The following is a 22,575-nucleotide window of genomic DNA, read 5'->3' on the forward strand; positions in this document are numbered from 1 at the left end:
AGTGATTGACAGTGGCAAAGATAGGGCAACATAAACAGTTTTATATAAATATACATACATATTGCTGTTGTCTGAACAAAACCTTGTATCTCCAAAATGGTAACTTTACAGGAAAAGGAAAAAACATGCTTTACTTTTAATGCAAGTTAATGCAACCAGACGTTTTTCCAAGTAATTTTAGCCCATTGTTTTTTGTCCGTTCATCATAAAATTTGTAAAAGGCAACAGGCATCCAGCACCCCCGAGGGAGAAGCGGCTTAGAAAATGTGTGTGTGTGTGTGTGTGTGTGTGTGTGTGTGTGTGTATGTATATATTTGTAGTGTATTAAATTGGATATAGGTTGAAAAGGATTTTGTTTTTATTTATGTTTAACACACCGTCCCAACTTCAATGGAATTGGGGTTGTGTGTGTGTGTGTGTATATATATATATATATATATATATATATATATATATATTCTCCTCCCATTCTCCTCTGACCTCACACATCAACAAGTCATTTTTGTACACACAACTGCCGCTCACTGGATATTTTCTATTTTCAGACCATTCTCTGTATACCCTAAAGATGGTTGTGCATGAAATTCCCAGTAGATCAGCAGTTTGGCACCAACAACCATGTTCAAAGTCACTTAAATCACCTTTCTTCCCCATTCTGATGCTCAGTTTGCTCTTCAGCAAATTGTCTTGACCACCTCTACATGCCTAAATGCATTGAGTTGTGGCCATGTGATTGGCTGATTAGCTATTTGTGTTAACAAGCAATTGAACAGGTGTACCTAAGTACCTAATAAAGTGGCCAGTGAGACTGTATATATATTTGCTCGCTGTCCAAAATAAAGTGCTGAAGGGTGCAGGCAATCTTCAGCAGCCCAAGCCCGAGCCGGAGGAGCCGGATTGGTGAGACAATATATATTATATATATATATGTAAGATATAAGATAAGGCTTTATTGTCATTCACATCACTTGTGGTACATGAGGTGGAACGAAACATTGTACTCACGGTCCAGTCAACTTCCAAGTAACATAAACAATAAATAGAAGGTGCAAATAAAGGAGTGGACAAATAACAGCAGCATGGACCGCAGCAGTATGATTACGATGAGTTCCTCAGTCTGGTTGTTTTGCACTTAATGCTCCGCAGCCTCCTATCTGAGGGGAGCGGAACAAAAACTGTGTGTGCTGGATGGGTGGGGTGCTTCATGATGCCAGTGGCCCTTTCCCACCATGGTGGTGGGAAGGCTGACTCCAACAGTCCTCTGTGCTGCCTTCACCACCCTCTTTGAGCTTTCCTCTCTGCCACAGAGCAGTTTCCGTGCCACACAGTAATTCTGGAGCACAGAACGCTCCCCACCACACATCTGTAGAATGAGGTGAGGACTGAACTCCCAAGTCCAGCACGCCTCAGCCTTCTGAGGAAGTAGAAGCACTGATGTGCCTTCCTGATCAGGCTGGAAGTGTTATTACTCCAGGTAAGATTGTTACTTAGGTGTACGCCCAAGTACCTATAGCTGGAGACCACTTCCACTGCATATCCTCCGAAATGTAGGGGGAGGGGAGGGATGGTGTTGCCCCTTCTGAAATCCACAATCATCTCCTTTGTCTTCTTCACGTTGATGCAGAGATTGTTCTCACTGCACCAACTCTCCAGGTGTTCCACCTCCTGCCTATAGCCAGACTCATCACCATTTGTGATGCATCCAACCACTGCCATATCGTCCGCAAACTTTACAATATGACAGCCTGGATGGACGGCTGAGCAGTCATATGTGAGCAGTGTAAGCCAGGGTCTGGGGAATCATGGTGTTAAAGGCAGACGTAAAATCCACAAAGAGCATACGGACATAAGAGTCATTACTCTCCAGGTGGGTGAGGGCAGTGTGGACCACAGAGGAGATGGCATCAGTTTCTCCTGTATGCGCACTGATGTGGATCCCCAGTGACATCGATGTTGGCCTTGATGTGGGTCATTACCAGTCTTTCAAAGCATTTTGTGACTATCGGGGTGAGGACTACTGGATGATAGTCATTCAGTTCTGTCACTGTGGAGTTCTTGGGGACTGGGATGATGGTGGCGGTCTTCAGGCAGGTGGGGACAACTGCCTGGATTAAAAAGGAGTTGAAGATATCTGTCAGCACCTCGGAGAGTTGGTCTGCACAGCACTTCAGCACTTCACACACATATACAGTATCTCACAAAAGTGAGTATGCCCCTCACATTTCTGCAAATATTTTATTATATCTTTTCATGGGACACTATAGAAATGAAACTTGTATATAACTTAAAGTACAGCAGAATAGAGAATTCTAAAGCAGAATTAGATTTCAGATGTCCTCTGAAAATAACACACAGCCATTAATGTCTAAATTGAAGAAGTGGGAGGTCTGCCTGTCAGTGCTCAGACCATACGCCACACAATGCATCAACTCATGCCAGCACTCATGCCAGCCTCTGGATATGATGCTGAACATGTGGACTCAACTTCTTTGGTCGACCCTGGTGAGACCCAAGTGGAACCTGTCCTGGAAAACTGCTGTATGACCTTGACCACCGTGCTATAGCTCAGTTTCAGGGTGTTATCAATCTTCTTATAGCCAAGGCCATCTTTGTGGAGAGCAACAATTCAATTTCTCACATCCTCAGAAAGTTCTTTGCCATGAGGTGCCATATTGAATATCCAATGGGAAGTATAAGATAATTGTAGCCAAAACACCAAATTTAACAGCCCTGCTCCCCATTAACACTTGGAACCTTGTAACTCTAGTCATATGACACCAGGGAGGGACAACAACACAATTGGGCACAATTTGGACATGTTCAGTGTGAGGTGTACTCGTGTTGCCAGCTATTTATACAATAATGGCTGTGTGTTGAGTTATTTTCAGAGGACAGTAAATCTATACTGCTTTACAAGGGGTATATATATATATATATATATATATATATACACACACATCTAATTTTTTTTTTTTTAAATGTCAGCTGGCTTGCTCATTGGTACTCAGTCAGGCACAGCTAAATAAACTTTTTATTAGTTCATCTGATTATTTCACATCTGCCTCTTCCAATATAACCCCACCCAGCTCAGTTCCAACCAACAAAACACAAAAATCTCTAAATCAAATTGACCAACATTGCTTTTTATTTGACAATCTGCAGGAGCCTTAAGTTGTTTTTTTTCACAGTGGAAGAATGGACAGAAGTGCATAGATTTTTCAGATTTGAAACGAGTGAAGCTTTATTTTAATCTTAGATTAGAAGTTAAATAAATTAAGAATTATAAATTCAGTTAAACGTAATGAATTATTTCCTCTGTGAAATGTAATGTGCAGTTCTTCAGTGTTCTTTAAGCACTGATGATATCCACAATATGCCCAGAAAAGCATATTGTGATGTAATGTATCACGTTAGTGATAAAATATCAACATATCTGTGTCCACCCTCACTGGAAATCTACCCAGACAGCCTATATAACACATCCAGAACCTTCTCTTTTCTCTATAATGTCAAACAACCACCACTAGCAGAGACACAACTAGACACAAACATCAAAGTACAAGTGCCATTTCTGGATCTCTTTTTGGCTTTTACCTCTGGAACAGAATGGAATTTAGCTGATCATGTTTTTTGGGAACATAGGTGCTAAGTTACTGATGCCAACAAATCAGAGGCAGTACTATTTTTCCACTCCCTTGCATGAAATGTTAAACAGAACAATATGTAATTTTTAAATGTAATTATTAGAAAGCAATGTGACACTATGAAAGGACAGTAAACTAATGGCAGGGCATGTGGAATTTTTGATGATTAGAAGCCCTCATCTTTCTGATTTTCAAAGAAACACTTTTTTCTGCAATGGTCAAGACAAATTGTTTTGTTTACATTTGACATGAAGATGCCCCAGAGAAGAAGAGCAAAGGAGCTTTTTATTTTTGTACTTCCTAAAGTAAAGCACTACCATCAGCAGGCCTTTCTGCTGCTTTTTCTCTTGTGAGAGGGGAGAGGAGAAGAGCAGAGCGGTGCTCTTCCTCCTCCTCTGTACACTTCTTCCACTGAGGTTGTTTAAATGCAGGAGACAGTATGGGATGTAAATTTAGTTTGTTTTCAATTCTTTAAGAAATGATTATATGCCTCATGAAAAAAAAACAAATTTTTGAAGACTGAAGAGCTATTTACAGTACTGAAATATAGGCAATAAAACAGTATACCATGCTTTTCTTACATGGAGAATTTTATTTTAGTGCATACTTTATTAAATATTATTATAATGTATGTAATGAGTTCCAATTTTCCAAAATCATTGAATCTCCACCTTGAGATCATGGAGCATGAATGAATTTTTTACACCACTAGAAGACAGTATTTTCTCAAAGCGCTGTGTCCCTCTTCAGTAGATAGTCTTTTTTTCAGCAAAAAGGCAGTAAAAGGTGTAACTTAACCTTAGCCCAGCAGCCCTCCATCAAAGCTTTCATTAGATGCCATTGTTTACAGGAAATTAATTTGTGTGTAAAAGTGTCACAGGCTATAAACTTTGCTACAAATCGAATCTTAACGTGGAACCTTAACCCGATGGGGGTCGCCAAGTTCAGTTAATTTAAAACAGGTCTCGCTTTTCTTTTTCTTTTTTTTCTCCTCCCTATTTAATGATGGTTTAATTTGGAAACAGTTATGCTCTAATACCACAGCAGAATTTAGATGCTGCTGTGCTCTGATACAATGCTTCATGGCATGAAATGCGACAGGAAAAAAATAAGGAAAGAGTGGAATAAACATCCTAAGGCTGTTCTGTAATATATGGACATTCCTTCTGGGGTTGTTGAGGTGTCAGAAATGTGTCATTTTGGCATTTATGGAGGAGCTTATGAGAGCTTAGCAGATAATTGAGATGAAAATAGAAGACAGATTTTCTGCCTCCCTCTAGAAGAGAGCACTGCCTGTCTTCAGCATTTGGATTACTGTACTGCTTTAATAGCTGTGAAGACTGAGCTGCGGGTGTGAATATGAATTTGTTCTCAGGTAGTGCTTGTGCCGTCATCTGTGATCCCTTATGGCCAAATTATTGCTCCGTTGGACAATGCCATTAAATTACTTGCCGCTGCAGCTGGGTATTAAGATCAGTACTGAGACGTTAAGTGGTTTCTGATCCGCTTGTGGTAGAAATCAATCATACAAATTTTTGTCATATAAGTACATTTATAGTACATTCAGAGACAATAAACCAGCCCTAATCAGTAGTGGTGATACCACTGATTTTCTTTTTCATCCAATCTTAAATACAACAGATAGTAAAAAAATCTTAATAGGGACATGTTATTATTCTTTACCATGAATATAGACAAATGCAGACATCAGCAAAAATATGAGAAAATATTTGCATTAGTGTGGGCTAAACTAGGGATGTCACTGTTGACTACATGAGAAATTGAGTATGTTTCTTTTTTCTCATTTTAAAGCAAAACAATATCAATGGCTGAAAAAGAGGAAACTCAATATATAAATAAAACATTTTGTGACAAAAATGAAAAAAAAAGTGTGTATCAGGCTCAGTGTATCAGTTTCTTAATGTATGAGAGAGCTGTGAGACAATGAAAAAAATACATTATCATTGTCTTTGCAAGTGTCAGCAAATTTAATTTTTGCATGTTGATAAATACCTTGTTAATGCCATGATAATACCAAGATAATGCTAAATGCTTTGTTTTATTTGCATGACGCTAACATTGTCCACTTCCCACTCAAGCTTATGCCAGCTCTAATTAAATACATACATTTCAGGTAACATATGTTAAAATGCCACAAGCTTTACTTTGTATGTGTGTGTGTGTGTGTGTGTGCTGGAATAATAAACCAGTAGGTCATGGGTTTATTCACCACCCCATCTCCTCCCTGTTTCTGAGTCCTGTCTCTCAGTCCAGCTTTGTTCATGAAGGGAGATCTGGCCTTCTAGCTTGAAACAGATGTCACTAAGAATTCCAACTCATGTTCTCTTCCCCCAGTCTTGTCTCATACTAAAATCACATATTGAAGTCATGGTCTGAACTGACTTTAGCGTAACTTAATCATAAGTTTTTTATTATAATGTACTTTTTTGCCATTTTATAAAATGCCTTAATTAATGGTATCCCTTAACCATGTATTGCACTGGCTTGAGTGGCTTATTGCACATCTGCCTCTTCCAATATAACCCCACCCAGCTCAGTTCCAACCAATAAAACACAAAAATCTCTAAATCAAATTGACCAACATTGATTTTTATTTGACAGTCTGCAGGAGCCTTAAGTTGATTTTTTTTTCACAGTGGAAGAATGGACAGAAGTGCATAGATTTTTCAGATTTGAAACGAGTGAAGCTTTATTTTAATCTTTCAAAAATGAAAACTTTGAATGCTGTTTATCTCATGAAATATCGATACTTCAGGACAAAGCTGCCCATCCAGACTAATCTGACCTGACACACAAGCACTCTTCTTGAAGTTGCTGCACATCAGGGGAGGAGGTTATTGAAACATTAGTTTATACAGAGAGCTCAGTGCGCATTATGTGTCAGGAAACAACAATGATCCAATCTACTGCCTGCTCACTAAATGGCTTCTTGGCAGCATGCAAATATTTTATTTGTGTGTCATGACAGGCAGCTAAAAAGAAGAGTATGAGTGAGTGGGGTTGGGTATAAGTGTAACGCAGTTAGAGTGGCATGCTGCCAGATAAAAGCTCACACAGAGAGACAGAAGGCTGTGTGAACACACAACATCTCATTTTCTTCACCTTTAGTGGATCTGTCTTACACACACACACACACAAACACACACACACACAGACATACACACACACCTGGGTTTGTTCCTTTACATGCTGCCAGTATTAACAAGGCTGAACATCACTCATGCACACAAAATGTTGTTTCAGATCTGAAAGAATCCACAGATGTGAAGCCCAGTGCTATGTATTCACTGCTGCATTTCCTTCAGTTTGGTTACACAGTGTAAATATAATCATGGATATGTAGCATTTTGCCAGCACAATCATTGTGTTCAATATAAATAATATGTTTGTAAATAATGAACATATTTAACATTTTGTTTGGTTAAATGTGTATATTAAAGATTGTTTGCCTTGACAAAAAACTGCAGTACCACCACAGCCCACTAGAGCCCACAGATTGAAACCAGTGTTGTGTATGCTTAAACAAAATCTGTTGGTTAAGGATCTAAATTATTATTTCCATGATGGAGCAACTATTATTTGTTTGTTGATGTTTATTGGTTCCAAAATTCAAACATCCCCTGAGTGCAGTTCGGAATGTTGTTATTATGCTTTTCATTTAATAATAAAAATGAATGTTCACACACACACACACACACACACGTGTACACACACACACACACACACACACACACACACACACGTGTACACACACACACACGTGTACACATGTTCTGAAAAAAGTCTTAATCTGTTCTGGGTCTTGAATCAAACACTGATCTAGTGGTTTTGACTAAAACATTTGCTTTGATATTTTGTCTATAACATTTTGTTTGTCCTGTAGATTAGCCCTATTTTTCTCTGGTTTCACTATATATTCAAAATATTATTTTACTGAAAATGCATGAAAACAAACACATATACACACACTAAGGAACTGGTGAACAGAACCGATCAGATCATCATCAACCCAAGATTGAATAAGTTCCATTGTGCTTTTACTGACATTTGACCTCTTACTCTGCAGCCATGGATGCGCCCCAGAACCTGACAGCCAGCGAGGTGAACCACCGCAGTGCCCTCATCTCCTGGCAACCACCCATTGCAAACATTGACAACTACATGCTGACCTACAAGTCGGCCGACGGTGGCCGTAAGGTGAACCCAGAATACCCTCATCAGTCCATGATGTAAACAAAGATGCCTCTGCACAAATATGTATAAAAATAAGTAAAACAGAATATAATTTGTAAAGAAACATTTAATAAAGGTCACACTTGATTGAATTAAATACATGAAATACATTACCTATGTTTAAATGTTTTTGGCCATAACACGTGGTGATGTATACAGTGCATCAAGTTGTATAAATAAAAATAAATAAATTAAATTAAATAATTAAATAACATGTCTAAACCCCTCTTTTAGACAATAAGATAACTAATTTTTTCTTAGTTTTTATAATGTTTATTTTTAAGTTAACTTTTAGCAGTAAAACATTTTGTGTAATATAGTAAAAGCTATCTATAAAATAAAATCTATGACTCTTGACACCATTTCCTTGATACTGATCTTAGCATACCTGAGTGTGCTATTTCAACTGTTCAGGTGCCGTTAAACTCCCATTTAAACTGATCTACTCTCTCCAAAAACTTCACCATTAACTGGACTGCAAACATAATTTTATAAGTAGCCTTCGTTTTATCTGCTGTGATAATGCTAATAGCTGTTATGTTAATGCCAAGCTAGTGATGCAATCACTGTGTTTAAATGTCTTTTTGTAGCTCTATCAGCTTTAGAAAGCTGGAAAACAGAAAAAAACTTCTTCGACATACCATTAACTCGCTTTCTGATCCTGGTTCCTGGCTGGGATGAGGGGAACTTTTTTGCTCTAAAAAGTCTCCGAGTCAGAGCTAGATGCTCTCAGATGATACTCAGTCACTTAAGCATGCTTTTTCACTGCAGCAAAATCAATCAGTGAAGCTCCAAAGTCTAGCAGCATTTATTTGCTGTTTTATGCACTGAAATTAAACTACTCTCTCTTAGCAGCAGCAGGAGACTGTGTGAACACACACCATCTAATTGTCTTCCCCTTCAGTGGATCTGTCTCACACACATGCACACACACACCTGGGTTTGTTCCTTATTTACTTGCTGCCAGTATTAAGAGTGGTGAACATCTTCACACGCTCACACATGCACACACAAACACTCTGCTCTTATTTCAGATCTGAAAGAATCCACCAATGTGTATTTCTTAAGGCATATGGACCATACTTCCCCCTAAACCATGTGACATTACAGCCTCAAACACAGTAATATTTTACCGTTATTGATACGATTTTTGGTTCAGTCTTTTCCAATTATATTTACCACTACTTTAAATTCGCTGCTTCTACCACTGACTGGATGTGTTATAGTCATGCGGAAGTATAGTCAGTGTTCATGTTTACAAACACTCTGATTTGGTCTATTTAAAAGAATGGTTTAGCAAAACATTTTATTTACACAATTTTCCACTTACCCCAGTTATAGTTTATTAGCCAAGGCATTTTTTGTGTCCAGGTTTTGTTTCTTTTGTTCAGCACTGGATACTGACATTGTTAACAAACACTAGAAATCAAGAGACATCCATGTCTTTTCTGTAACTACATTTCTAAAACTTCTCTCAACTCCCTCAAACTGACTTGTCAGTGTGATTTAGGACACAGCATGACTTACTGTGAACTATAAAAGTGAACAAAACTTTACTGTAGCTGAAGTCTGTGGACAGTCACTTCAGACAAAAAATCTTGTGCTTAATTGTTAATTGTTAATCTTGAAATTTCAAACTGGTGTTACACTGGTGCCGTTCATGAAAATGTTTGTTGGAACAGGTAATTGCATTATACCTCTGATCTAGGCAATATATAGTGCTGAAAGTAAGTTGGTCAGAGGCCTAGTTTTCTTTTGTCTGTCAGTCACTCTTCCACAAGCATGCTTTAAACAAAAGTTTCTTTTTGTGTGTGTGTTTTTTAAGAAGTACTATATTTTTCCAGACTGCTTTAGAAGTGTGGTGCTACCCCTGCTCATTTTACTTACTTGTTGGCTACAGTTGGTATAATGTGAAAATGATGGACACATTTGAATCAATTCAATGCACCTTCTCTCTTTCTCTCTCTCTCTCTCTCTCTCTCTCTCTCTCTCTCTCTCTCTCTCACTGTGCCTCTCTTTCTCCACTTACCTCTCTCATTCTCTGTCTTTCTCTTTCTCTCAGTTGCACACTCATAATTGACCAGCACTGTTGTAAGTGCAGCTGATTGTTCAGAGGGTGCCAGTGATGCACATGTGAGCTTGGCTCATAAAAAAAAAAACCTACTAGCAAAGCACAATGCACTCTGCTAATATACTATACAGTCAGAGAGGTGAGCAGTGGGTTGGTTCAGAATGTAATGATGTGCAAATCATTTAAACCCTATATTTAATTGAAAATAGTACAATGACAAGATACTATATACTCTGTATGTCCAAAAGTTTGTAGACACCTGCTTATCCAACATTTCACCACAGGACTGCTGTTGACTAGATATAATTCAGGTGGTGAACCATTCTCAATACAGCAGTGACACTGACATAATAGTAACATAGTACTATGAGTGGCACTGGTACAAGTGTTTCAGGTACAGCAATATTTCTAGGGTTTTTACACATGTCAAGGTCGCTGCTGATCCTCTCTCAAAATATTCAGCCAAGAGCAGCTTTGTGGTCAGAAACTGACCAACGATGAAGACCTAGAGGATGGATAACATAAACAACGCATAACAACAAGGATATTGTCACTAACTTTACAAAAGTAAGGTGAATCTACGAGGTAGAGGTTTCTAATAAAGTGCCCAGTAAGTGTAAACTGATGTGTTAGAAGCGAAGTGTAGTTCTTTGTAAAAGCATAGCGAATGTAATAGAAACTTTGCATCAATAAGTGGCCTACAGTCTTTAACTGTACATGAGCAAGGTGGAGCTACCAGGTTGATGTTTCTAGATGTTTCTTGATGTCTTGTGAATGTATACTTCACTGAGTGTCTCTGTAATCATAGCTGTACAGCATGCAGAGTCAACTTTTTGGAGTAAAGCAGTGTTTCAGTACTGTTCTCCAGTGCATGACAGTTTGAACAATTTTATGGAAATGAAGCACCCCAAAGAGTTGCTTCATGTGATTCTTGCCTCACATCAATGACACTGTGTCTTGTTCTTCTAGTTAACAATTCATTTAGCATCTTACCTCTTAAAACATTTGATCTTTCTTCAAAAACAAGTCTTTTTTCAAGGTCAGGTTGCACACAATGCTGTCAGTCTCGGCTCTCTGAAAAACCAACCAAGATTTTTTTTCTTGTATTTTTTTCTCCTGCTGCAAAAAAAAAGAGTACACAAAAAAGAAAATAAGATATGAGGGAGGAAAGTACTGGCTGCCTCCGTAGCAGATCAGTCTGATAAAACTGGATTTGTTGGAAACAAAAGAGGGGAGAGAAGCTGTCATGAGTTTAGAAAAGCTTCCTATTCCTCTTCTTCCTGGCAGCCCGATAAGCCCTTTTCTCCCCTGTAGAGCCTTCAGAGCTGCCACTCATGCAGCAGAAAAAAATAAATAAAAAGGAACGCAGCATGGAAGGGCAACATTGCATAAAATGCACAACACAGCACTCAACAAGTGAACATAATGGTTTGTCAAGCTGGGCCAGAGTGATTGTAGCCTGGTTTGTGTGAGTTCTTTTGAGGGATTTTTTTTTTTTGTCTACTTACAGTATTCAGAGGTCCTACCCTTTTACCCCTGGGCCTGTATGTATCTGAGAAAGCACAGTGCAAAAGAAGTGTCTCAATACAGCTGCAAGATGTGTAATATATGTTAAAATCAATGTTCAATTTGCTAAGGCTCTAAGAAATCATGCAATGACACATAGGCCTAGCTACTACTAATTGCACTGTGCCTAAAAGGCGCAGGGTTTGAAGGGCTTGGTCAAATAGCATAGCTCTTTAACTTGAGATAAAACAGAAAATGTAGATTGAGTCCCAAAAAATAATTGTTAATAAATGTTCTTAACCACCAAAATATTCTGCAGGGATGTTATTCTACTCTGAATTTCATAAATAAAAACAAAGAAAGTCAGTGGCACAGGAGTCGTTAGGAAAGCTCTGGAAGAGTTCTGAGAGTTGTCATATATTTTTAATTGCTGTTATTCTGAAATTGTTATTCGTTTAATATTTGGGTCTGAGCCTTGTTTGTCTAGCTGCTAAGTCTGACAGCACAACACTTGGACTCCTTTAATGCTTTTGAAACACTACCTTTAATTTATGCCTGGTTTTAAAAGATTTTGAGAGGAAAAAATCTCCAATCTCAAGTATATCCACTTATTTTTGTCCACTCTTCCCTCAAATGTGAATTTGTTTTACCCTGTACATGTATTCTATGCCAGTCTCTTATGTAATATGCATGCTTTTGAGAATGCTTCATATTTGAATATGAAATCAGGTATAAAAAGCAATACGTGTGGTACTTCAAATTTACATCATTTTGGAATAATGCCAAACCCCATTCATTTTTATTATCAGAAAGCTGTTATATTGGGAGAAAACTGAGGTTCCAAAAAAAGCTAACATGTCCCCAAAATTTTGACATTGTGTGTACAGAGCATGTATAATTAAACATCAAAACACATGTTATGTTTTTAAGCTGTTTTAGACTGTTGTTTATTGGTGCTAGAGAAGTTTATTATCCTCTACTGGGTCTGAAGATCTATTTTTTCTGTCTGCGGGCTTTAGAGACTCTAGGACCTGGAATCCATGTAGGTCCTGCTTTTAGTACCTATAGTTTTACCTTGAAAATGTGTAGGTGGATTTTGTGGTCAAAGCCAGTTCTGAACACCTGGGCGCCCAGATCAACATCCTACTCATGTTATTTAGTTTTGAATCATTTAGTCTTGATAAAATGTTTGCACAGAACATGAACGCAAGCTACATTTACAGCATACTAATATAAACAGTATAACCATGTTTCAAGGAAAACCATAGTGTTGTATGAGATTTTCCCAAGGCAGCCAAAAGAACTATAAGTCTACAAGGCTGTAACCACACTGTCTGAAACCTGACACAATTTCATGTTTTTAATGATAAAGAAAACAAAAAATGTGTTACAGATATTTTTGAAACAATGTTATCAGTGATACCGTTTTAAGATATTTTTCTACCAGCATGAAAGACATAAAAAACGTCTTGCTCAGGTGCCTTAAGTAACTGCTTGCACTCAGTGAGCACTTTATTAGCTACACCTACCTCTACCATCATACCTGCAGTGGTCCTTTTGGGGGTCCTGACTATTGAAGGGTTAAAGGGGTCTAAAAAAGCGTGCAGAGAAGAGCTACAAAGTATACCTATATGGAAAGAGGATGCAAGGAGGTGTTCATAATAAAATGCTCAATGAGTTTATTTTATAGCATATAACAAGAAACATCCATGTTTATGGTGCTTGCAGGAGCTGATACTGGATGCTGAGGACACATGGATCCGGCTGGAGGGGCTGGCGGAGGCCACCGAGTACACTGTACGATTGCAGGCGGCCAGAGGCCTCGAGACGAGTGCCATCGTCTCCACCTCCTTTACCACAGGTACATTATATTCACACACACGCACAAACATACTGGAAACAGATAAGGCAAAAATATTTTTCGAAAAACTTAATCGAACACTTTTAATTAGGCATGTCTCAATCCTGAGTCTGAGATAAGATGTCTTTATTGTCATTGTCCAGTACAACGAAATTGAGCAGCAGTCCAACGGCACTTTCTACATGCAAAACAATTAAACATAAGGCTAAAAGATATAATCATCTAATATTAAGTAGACACTAACACTGATTCTTATCCAGAATATTTATTTTTGTGGAAAACACGGCTGTGTAGTGCACACTTCGAACAAATTAAAGTTGATTAAAACCAATGCAATTTACCTTTTTATGCACAGCCACTTTTATTGTTTTGAGGGAACAGTAAACAGTAACAACTGGTATTGCAGAAATAGAAAGTAGTTGTTGGGCTGTGGTCATTTTCTACTTACTAAAGATCTATATTGCCAACATCTAAACCACTTGCTTACTTCTGAAATTGTGCCTAACCTCTGTAAGTTGTAGATAATGTCACCTTAAAGACAGTGGCATAAATAGCTACATTGACATAAATAAATCTAACGAAGGACTGGAATTAGATTGGGTTAGTATAGATGATTGGAATCAAATAAAAATAGGCGTCTATGAGCTCTTACACCAATCTTATAGATCAGATTAGGTCATTCCTACTTTTATTTGTTTGGATGATCCTGGTGGGTACTTCTGAACTGTTTTTTGTGCATTCATTTTCTTTCTGCCTGTGCTGTTACAGCACAGTGTGTGTCTATTCTTGTTTGTTTTCTTTTTAACACCCAGTTTTATTTTTAGCCACACTTTGTTCTTCCCAGTCTTATTATGTTCTGTCATAATCAAATCAGTGGGCTTCCTCCTCCACCAGTTCTGCTTTAGCAGACAATTCTCTTTGCTTATTGGTTACGGATGTTTTCCCAATTCCGCTCCCCATTCAGGAAACCGATTGTTTGCCATGCCACAAAACTGCGCTCAGCACCTCCTGAACGGTGAGCTACTGAGTGGAGTCTACACGATTTACATTAACCGTGACTTCAGCCAGGGCATTCAGGTCTACTGTGACATGACTACAGATGGCGGCGGCTGGATTGTGAGTGTCTACTAATACTTGTCATTGTTGCTGCATCTTGTGATTGCAATACGTGTTCAAATATACTAAAAACACAGCGGTAAATCAATGTGACATGCGTTATATTATCCCTGGAACTGTTCACAGTGAAGTAAAAAACATTTTGATGAATCAGAGGGCTCATTTGCATACTGGAGCCTCCTGTACTATCAATAATGTAAAGGCAAATGTAGTGATCAGAATTAGCTAACAATATACTGTGCAATTCTGTTTGGCTGAAATTACTTAAGATTTATACTTGTGTATTTTGTGCAGGCGTTCTGCCAACATGCTTGCACATAGCATATTGCATGCACAAGGGGGCAGCATTGCATTTACCTTATGTGAATATATGAAAAATTTGGAAAAAACATACAGCGATCTGTTTTCAACCTCAAGAAAAGTTTGCTTTGTAGTAAAGAAACGGTAGAAAGAACAAATAAAACATTGACTATTTTTTCATAACACATTTTGTTTATGACTCTATTGGGTTGTGTGTCTATCCCAGCTTTATTTGTATTACAGCTCTGGATACTTCCTTGCTCAAACCATGTAGTTGAGATTTTGGCAGTGCAGTCTAACTACAGTTAGCTACAATTACCCATAAAATGTTATCTTATTATTACATATTTACATTGAGAGAGTTTATAGATAGTTGCTGTTCACAGAGGAATCTCAACTACATGTATTATTCCATCCAAGTATCCAGTAAAATTGAGCCAGAATCCATGACTACATTTGGATTTACATAAAGGAATTCTGAATTGTTTTCCACTTTTGGCAATTTATAATCACTAAACTTAAAGATGTTTTGCCACTCATTTGGCTATAGATAAATGGCTTATGATAAATGGCTTATGAATTGAGCTGATGTGCTCCTCAAAAGTCCAGTGGCCTTGATTCTCTGCTAGACCAGATTTTTGGCAATTTTTTTATAGCTTTACTATTTCCCCACTAAAGATTAATCCCAAACCACTTGACTGTACATTATATGATTAAAGGGGTTGTCCTGTTTCAGGTGTTCCAACGCCGCCAAAATGGCCTGACTGATTTCTTTAGGAAATGGAGTGACTACAGGACTGGCTTTGGTAACCTGGAGGATGAGTTCTGGCTAGGTGAGTCTTTAATGTCATTAGTCAAGCAAACATTTTAGTGACTAATGTGTACTGCTAAGTTATTGTAAGCTCCATAATTTTTGACATCATAGTTTTTTTTGTGTGTTGAATTTATCAGATTGTATCAGAATGGGTCTGTGCTGCATGATTCAATGGAAAAGGCTGCTTTAAGTAGAGTGGTGGATGTAGCTGTAATGGTCTGTACTTTTAATGAGTGAAAATAGAAATAGAAAATTTGGGCAACAAACCTCAGGGTATGTTTGGGGTAAATACTGTTAAGTATGATAAAGGATATGTGATGCCAGAACCAGAGCAGGAGAACACGGAACAGGAACGGGAGCAGAAGACAAAACACGAACAGAACGAGGGCAAAACATGGAGGGAGGACGAGGAGGCACAACATAAAATGATGCCGAATGAGACACTTCCGGAGGAACAACAGGATGAGGTAAACAAGCACGCAAGACAGACCACGCAAACGACAGGGGAATAGGAACCAAGACCGACACAGGCACAGAAACAGGCACACAAACCGGGACAGAAAAAAAAAGGAGAAACAGGAACAACAACAGGAACGGGAACAGACACAGACACAACAGTAGGGAACAAGACAAGACCATTGACAGAGGAAGGCAAAAACGCAGGAACAGAAACAGGAGACCCAGAAGCAGACACAGGAGGAATGGGAGGCCAACGGGGAACAGCAGACACAGGAGGACCACGAGGAACAGCAGACACGGGAAGAGGAGGCCCACGGGAAACAGACACAGGCGAGGGCGGGAACAAAGGGACTGCAATGTCCACGAGGGCAGGCAGGCCTGCTACGATGTGCACAGGGGCAGACGGGGCTGCTATGACGTCCACGGGGGCAGGCGGCAGGTCTGGAGGCTCGGCGACTGGCGTCTCGCAGTGGTGCTTGAGGATGAGCCGAGTACCACAATAATGGTTTTCTGCTTGCTCCTTCCGTCTAGCCACGTCTTGCGCTGCAGGTTGCTCCTCCCTGCAGCGTGGCTCAAGACGGATAGACCAAAGGCGCTTACCTAAGTGCTCGTCGTCTGGACACAAGGCGGGAAAGTCCTTCGCCTTCTTGCGGGACCGACGAGACGCTCGTGTTCCCTCAGCGCCAGGGGGTTTGCTCTCACTGGCAGGGCGGCGTTGGGAAATGGGTAATTCAGGCTGCATGAAGACAGCCGGCATTTCATCCCAACGGAACAACCACGAACTAGTATATCGTTTACTCGCTGCGTCCATAGGCGGCTGGTCTTTCTGTAATGGGGAGCGAGGAGGCGAACACATGTGCTGAGATAAGCGAGATTTATTAAGGGCAAATCCAGGGTCAGAACGGTCCAGGTTCATATAGCCAATACGGATAGGGGCAGACATGACATAAACCAGATTACAACAGACCAAACACCACAGCAGATAAGACCAACAACAGAGACAAAGATCAGCACAATCAAACAAAGCAAACAAAAAACAGCAAAGACAAGGGGCAAACACAGGGCTTAAATACACATGGAAAACGAGGGACAGGTGGAAAACAGGTGGAAACAATCAGGGGCGGAGTCATGAAATGGGGTGGGCTAAACCAAAACATGAACACATGGACAGGTCTGTGCTTGCTTTCTAAACCTTAATGTAAGTTGTGGTAATGTATCAGCACTGTAAGACACAAAAGAGTGCAGGAATCTACAAAAGGTTTGGGGCAGTGAGGTTTGCCTACCAGATGACTTTGTTGTTGTCAGAAACCTACTGAAGAAGAGCAGTTCTGATAAAGGAGGAAGAAAGCAGAAGTGAATAAAGTCAAACATGCTAAAAAGACCATACAATAAAAAGAGCAATCAGTTAGTGGAGATAGATAGGGAAATTGAAAAGAGGGCTAGTGACTAGCGCACATTAGGGCTGTATGTCAAAGCATATGTCCATGTATGCTTTTCAGCCAATGTGAATAAAGTGTAATACATGCCATATTTTTTTTTGTGGTGGAAATTATAATAGGTTTTTGTTGTTGAGGTCTTACAAAGGTATTTGAAAGCATTGATATTGGAGGGTTAGAGGAAGTTATGAAGTATGAACTTACTATGTAGTTAGTTGAATATGTTACTGATCAACCATAACATTATGACCTTGTTTGTACGCTCATTGTCCATTTAGCAGCCCCACTTACTATATAGGTGCACTTTGTAGTTCTACAATTGCAGACTGTAGTCTATCTGTTTCTCTGCAGACTTTATCCCCCCTTTACCCTGTTCTTCAGTGGTCAGGACCCCCATGAACCCTCACAGAGCCGGTACTATTTGGGTAGTGGATCATTCTTAGCACTGCAGTAACACTGATCTGATGGTGGTGTGTTAGTGCGTGTTGTGCTGGTCTGAGTGTATCAGACACAGCAGTGGTGCTGGAGTTTTTAAACACCTCAGTGTCACTGCTGGACTGACAATAGTCCACTAACCAAAAATATCCAGCTAACAGCATCCTGTGGGCAGAGCCATGTGACCACAGATTAAGCACTAGAGGATGATCAGCACAAACTGTGCAGTAGCAGACGTCTCTGACTTTACATGTACAAGCCCAATTCCAATGAAGTTGGGATGTTTTGTAAAACATAAATAAAAACAGAATATGATGATTTGCAAATCCTTTTCAACTTATATTCAATTGAATACACTACAAAGACAAGATATTCGATGTTCAAATAGATAAACTTTATTGTTTTTTGCAAATATTCACTCATTTTGAATTTGCTGCCTGTAACACGTTCCAAAGAAGTTGGGACGGGGCAACAAAAGACTGGGAAAGTTGAGGAATGCTCAAAAAACACCTGTTTGGAACATTTGAGAAATCTCTGCAAGTAAGCAGCAAGGCAGAAAACCAACATTGAATACCTTCATTGAAAACCATCATCGTGACCTTCGATCCCTTAGGCAGCACTGTATTAAAAACCGACATCATTCTGTAATGGATATTATCATATGGGCTCAGGAACACTTCAGAAAACCATTGTCAGTGAACACAGTTCGTCGCTCCATCTACAAGTGCAAGTTAAAACTCTGCCATGCAAAGCGAAAGCCATATATCAACAACACCCAGAAACGCCGCTGGCGGATTGTTATCAGCGTTGTTGTTATCAAGTTCAAAAGCCAGCATCTCTGATGGTATGAGGGTGTGTTACTGCCCATGGCATGGGTAACTTGCACATCTGTGAAGGCACCATTAATGCTGAAAGGTGCATACAGGTTTTGGAGCAACATATGCTGCCATCCAAGCGACGTCTTTTTCAGGGACGTCCCTGCTTATTTCAGCAAGACAATGTCAAGCCACATTCTGCACGTGTTACAACAGCATGGCTTCATAGTAAAAGAGTGCGGGTACTAGACTGGCCTGCCTGCAGTCCAGACCTGTCTCCCATTGAAAATGTGTGGCATATTATGAAGCACAAAATACGACAATGGAGACCCCGGACTGTTGAGCAACTGAAGTTGTACATCAAGCAAGAATGGGAAAGAATTCCACCTACAAACCTTCAACAATTAGTGTCCTCAGTTCCCAAACACTTATTAAGTGCTGTTAAAAGGAAATGTGATGTAACACAGTGGTAAACATGCCCCTGTCCCAACTTCTTTGGAACGTGTTGCAGGCATCAAATTCAAAATGAGTGAATATTTGCAAAAAACAATAAAGTTTATCCATTTGAACATTTAAATATCATGTCTTTGTAGTGTATTCAGTTGAATATAAGTTGAAAAGGATTTGCAAATCATTGTATTCTGTTTTTATTTATGTTTTACACAATGTCCCAACTTCATTGGAATTGGGGTGGAGTGGAGTGACAAAATAGAAGTGTCAAATAGAGTGGACAGTGAGTGGACACAGTGTTTAAAAACTCAAGAAGCACTGCTGTGTCTGATCCACTTGTATCAGCACTGTACACACTAACACACCATCAGTGTTACTGCAGTGCTGAGAATGATCCATCACTCAAATAGTACCTGGTCCATGGGAGTCCTGACTTCTGAAGAATAGGAAAAAAGGGGGCTAACAAAGTATCAGAGAAACAGATGGACTACTGTCTGTAATTGTAGAACTACAAAGTGCACCTATATAGTAAGTGGGGCTGATAAAATGGACAATGAGCGTAGAAACAAGAAGGTGGTCATAATGTTATGCCTGATCGGTGTAAGTTGATCATCCGCAAAGCATCTGCAGTGGAACATCCAAGAAACTGTTCCACTCCCAGTTCCTCTTTGTTTACATGTTTGTGCACATGCCAGTGGTAATTTTGTAGGTTTGTTTGCTCCATGCCACCATGACTTCAAAATTTATAATGAGGATTTTCAGCTTTCAGATTCAATTGAAACGATCCTGTAATTGTTTTTGTCAAAAATTCAATTTGGCAAAGAACAATTGAGGCTTTTCCATTTCTTTTTTTCTTCTGCAAGAATATTCTGTTCAAATCTCATTATGAAGCTATAATTATATTCATTAAAACTCATGGGAAAGAAAAAAGAATGTCTCTGTTTGGCCCAGATTTCAGAGCATTGTTTATGATAAATGTGTATGATGAAACAGAAAACATTATGAATAATACCCTCATATATTTAGTCTTGGATAATATGCATAGTTATTTTTAGACTGAAAGAAGCCCATGTGGAAGATTGTCGCACTGAATGATCAGCAGAAAATGAATGTTGGGTAAATGTTTGTATTAAAATGTGATTCTTTCCCCCTTCATTGTATAGGCACACAAAAACGGTTATCTTTGGTAAACAGGGTCTTCCCATGTTTTCCTACTTCATGGCAGAAGAGGGTCAGAGAGAGTGATGGACCACCGGGCTCAACGCTGTTCTTTGACCATAGACTACAGATTATATAGATTTTTAGTTGCATTTACACTTTCTGTAGTTCATTATAGTGCTTTGTTCTTCATCCCTACTTCATTTGTTGAACAGTATTTAATCTGTCATGCTGGAGTAAATTGTGTTGTCACACTGAGGACCACCAAGCCAGCATAAGAAAGGACTGTAGGCCAGCATGTATCTGGATACATTTGAGATATTTTTTGTAAGTGTTTATTAATTGAATATTTATGATTATATATTCATTACAGCTATCCTTTTTTTGTTTGTTTGTTTATTGGGTATCTGATGTCATTGTTGCTAAGGCAAGAGTTTTAGTTACCAATTTATGGTGGCTAGGTTTATATTCGCTTCAGACAGAAAATTGTTGAGCTACAGATGAATACAGTTCAGACTGAATTTTTTAGGGTACAATTGGGCTGTTTCCACTCTTTGGGTAGTGTTGGGTTTGATCTACTATATTTGAATTTGCACCATTTTCAGGCCTAAAAACGTAGTTACATGAAGTTCTTGATTGCTTAGTATAGAAATTATAATGTTTCAGAAGTAAAAATGTGGCACTACAATATAGACTGTGGGCCTGGATGTGGTCCTGTCATAGCTTTTGGTCTTGTCTCTTTGTGTAGGCCTGGACAACGTTCAAAAAATCTCAGCTCAAGGTCGCTACGAGCTCCGCATTGACATGAGAGATGGCCAGGAAGCGGTTTACGCCAACTATGACAGATTCTCCATTGGAGATGCTAGGAGTCTGTACAAGCTGAGGATAGGAGAATACAATGGCACTGCTGGTGAGTTGATGTGAATTTGGAACTGAGCTGTATAAAAGCATTGAATAATATTCTTTTTTTAAAAATAGCCAATACTTTTTTAAATTTACTGCAGTTTTATTATTCATAATCTTAGCTGAATAAAGTTTTCATTCAAATTAAGTTTGTTTAAGTTTTTATAGGTTTCTTCTACATCTCAGAAATCTTTCAGCAATCCATCAGTGTAGAAGAAGAACACATTTTTCTCCAGAACTTCTTATAATTCAATTCTTATGTCAATATTCTCTTTTCTTCTAAAGGGGGGTTTTGGAGAAAACATTTATAAATTAGTAATCCTCCTGTCCTTCATTATTGGTGATTGTAACGCGGAATGAGGAGGCGAACGCATGTGCTGAGATAAGCAAGATTTATTAAGGGCAAATCCAGGGCCATGGTCAAGATGGTCCAAAGTCAGATGGCCAACACAGATAGATCGGGGGACAGACATAACAAAACCAGAATCACCAACACAGCAGATAACAATTCAGATAAACACAGGGCTTAAATACACAGGGAAAACGAGGAACAGGTGGAAAACAGGTGGAGACAATCAGGGGCGGAGTCATGAAACGAGGGGGCTAAACCAAAACATGAACACATGGACAGGACTGAGAGGGGCCAATAGTGACAGTGATCCTATATGTCACCTGAGACATATAGATGTTGACCTTAATTCAAATGTCGTTGGTCAACAGTGCTGAATAGGTCCTTGCAGTGACCAGTGTCAGTAAAATGTGTTCAAGACATTTTTTTTCCACTATATGCAAACAAATAATTGCCTTTACAGTGAACATGAAAGTTTAGGAAGGAAGGAATTTGCAAAGTTCTCAATTAAAAAATCTCAACTCAAATATACCATTGCTTAAGACTGGACATCACCATGAAATTAATTTGATTGTTGTTACGTTGGAAGTTCAGACGAGTGCAGATCTTGATAAATGGTAGATTTAATACTAACCAGAGGAAAAACCAAAATCGGAGTCACACAACAGTCCAGGAAGTCAAAACACGGAGCAATCAAGATAGGCAACAGTACAAAAAGGGCAAGGCAAAAACTCAGAAAACATGACGGCAAGGCAATGGTCAAAACACACCAGAAGGCAACCATGAGAAAATGCTCAGTAGGTCACAAGGATTCAATACTTCGCAACCCTACAACTCTAAGCCCAGGCTTAAATGTTATCTACCACAGGTGTTCTAAGTTAGTACTCACGTAATTGTGAACGCTGATAGAAGGATTGAACAGAGTCCTTGGTCACATGTGTTCCCTGTGACGCCTGGGAAATGGAGTCCGTGTCGGATTCCGGTTGTGGCTGAGCTGTCACGGG

The 22,575-nt window shown here is 39.2% G+C and overlaps 1 protein-coding gene across 6 annotated transcripts in view; it reads left to right on the top strand.

The window, feature by feature from the left end:
• tnr (tenascin R (restrictin, janusin)) overlaps positions 1-22,575 on the top strand; it is a 235,290-nt gene that overhangs the window by 207,603 nt on the left and 5,112 nt on the right. For all 6 annotated transcript variants that reach the window (XM_037531224.1, XM_037531214.1, XM_017710961.2 and 3 more), the window contains 5 exons: positions 7,732-7,862; positions 13,204-13,336; positions 14,301-14,452; positions 15,489-15,585; positions 21,068-21,229. In XM_037531224.1, the coding sequence (XP_037387121.1) occupies positions 7,732-7,862; positions 13,204-13,336; positions 14,301-14,452; positions 15,489-15,585; positions 21,068-21,229 (675 nt within the window). The remainder of the gene's footprint in view (positions 1-7,731; positions 7,863-13,203; positions 13,337-14,300; positions 14,453-15,488; positions 15,586-21,067; positions 21,230-22,575) is intronic.

This window comes from Pygocentrus nattereri, chromosome 2, assembly GCF_015220715.1.
Source record: "Pygocentrus nattereri isolate fPygNat1 chromosome 2, fPygNat1.pri, whole genome shotgun sequence".
Taxonomy (NCBI): domain Eukaryota; kingdom Metazoa; phylum Chordata; class Actinopteri; order Characiformes; family Serrasalmidae; genus Pygocentrus; species Pygocentrus nattereri.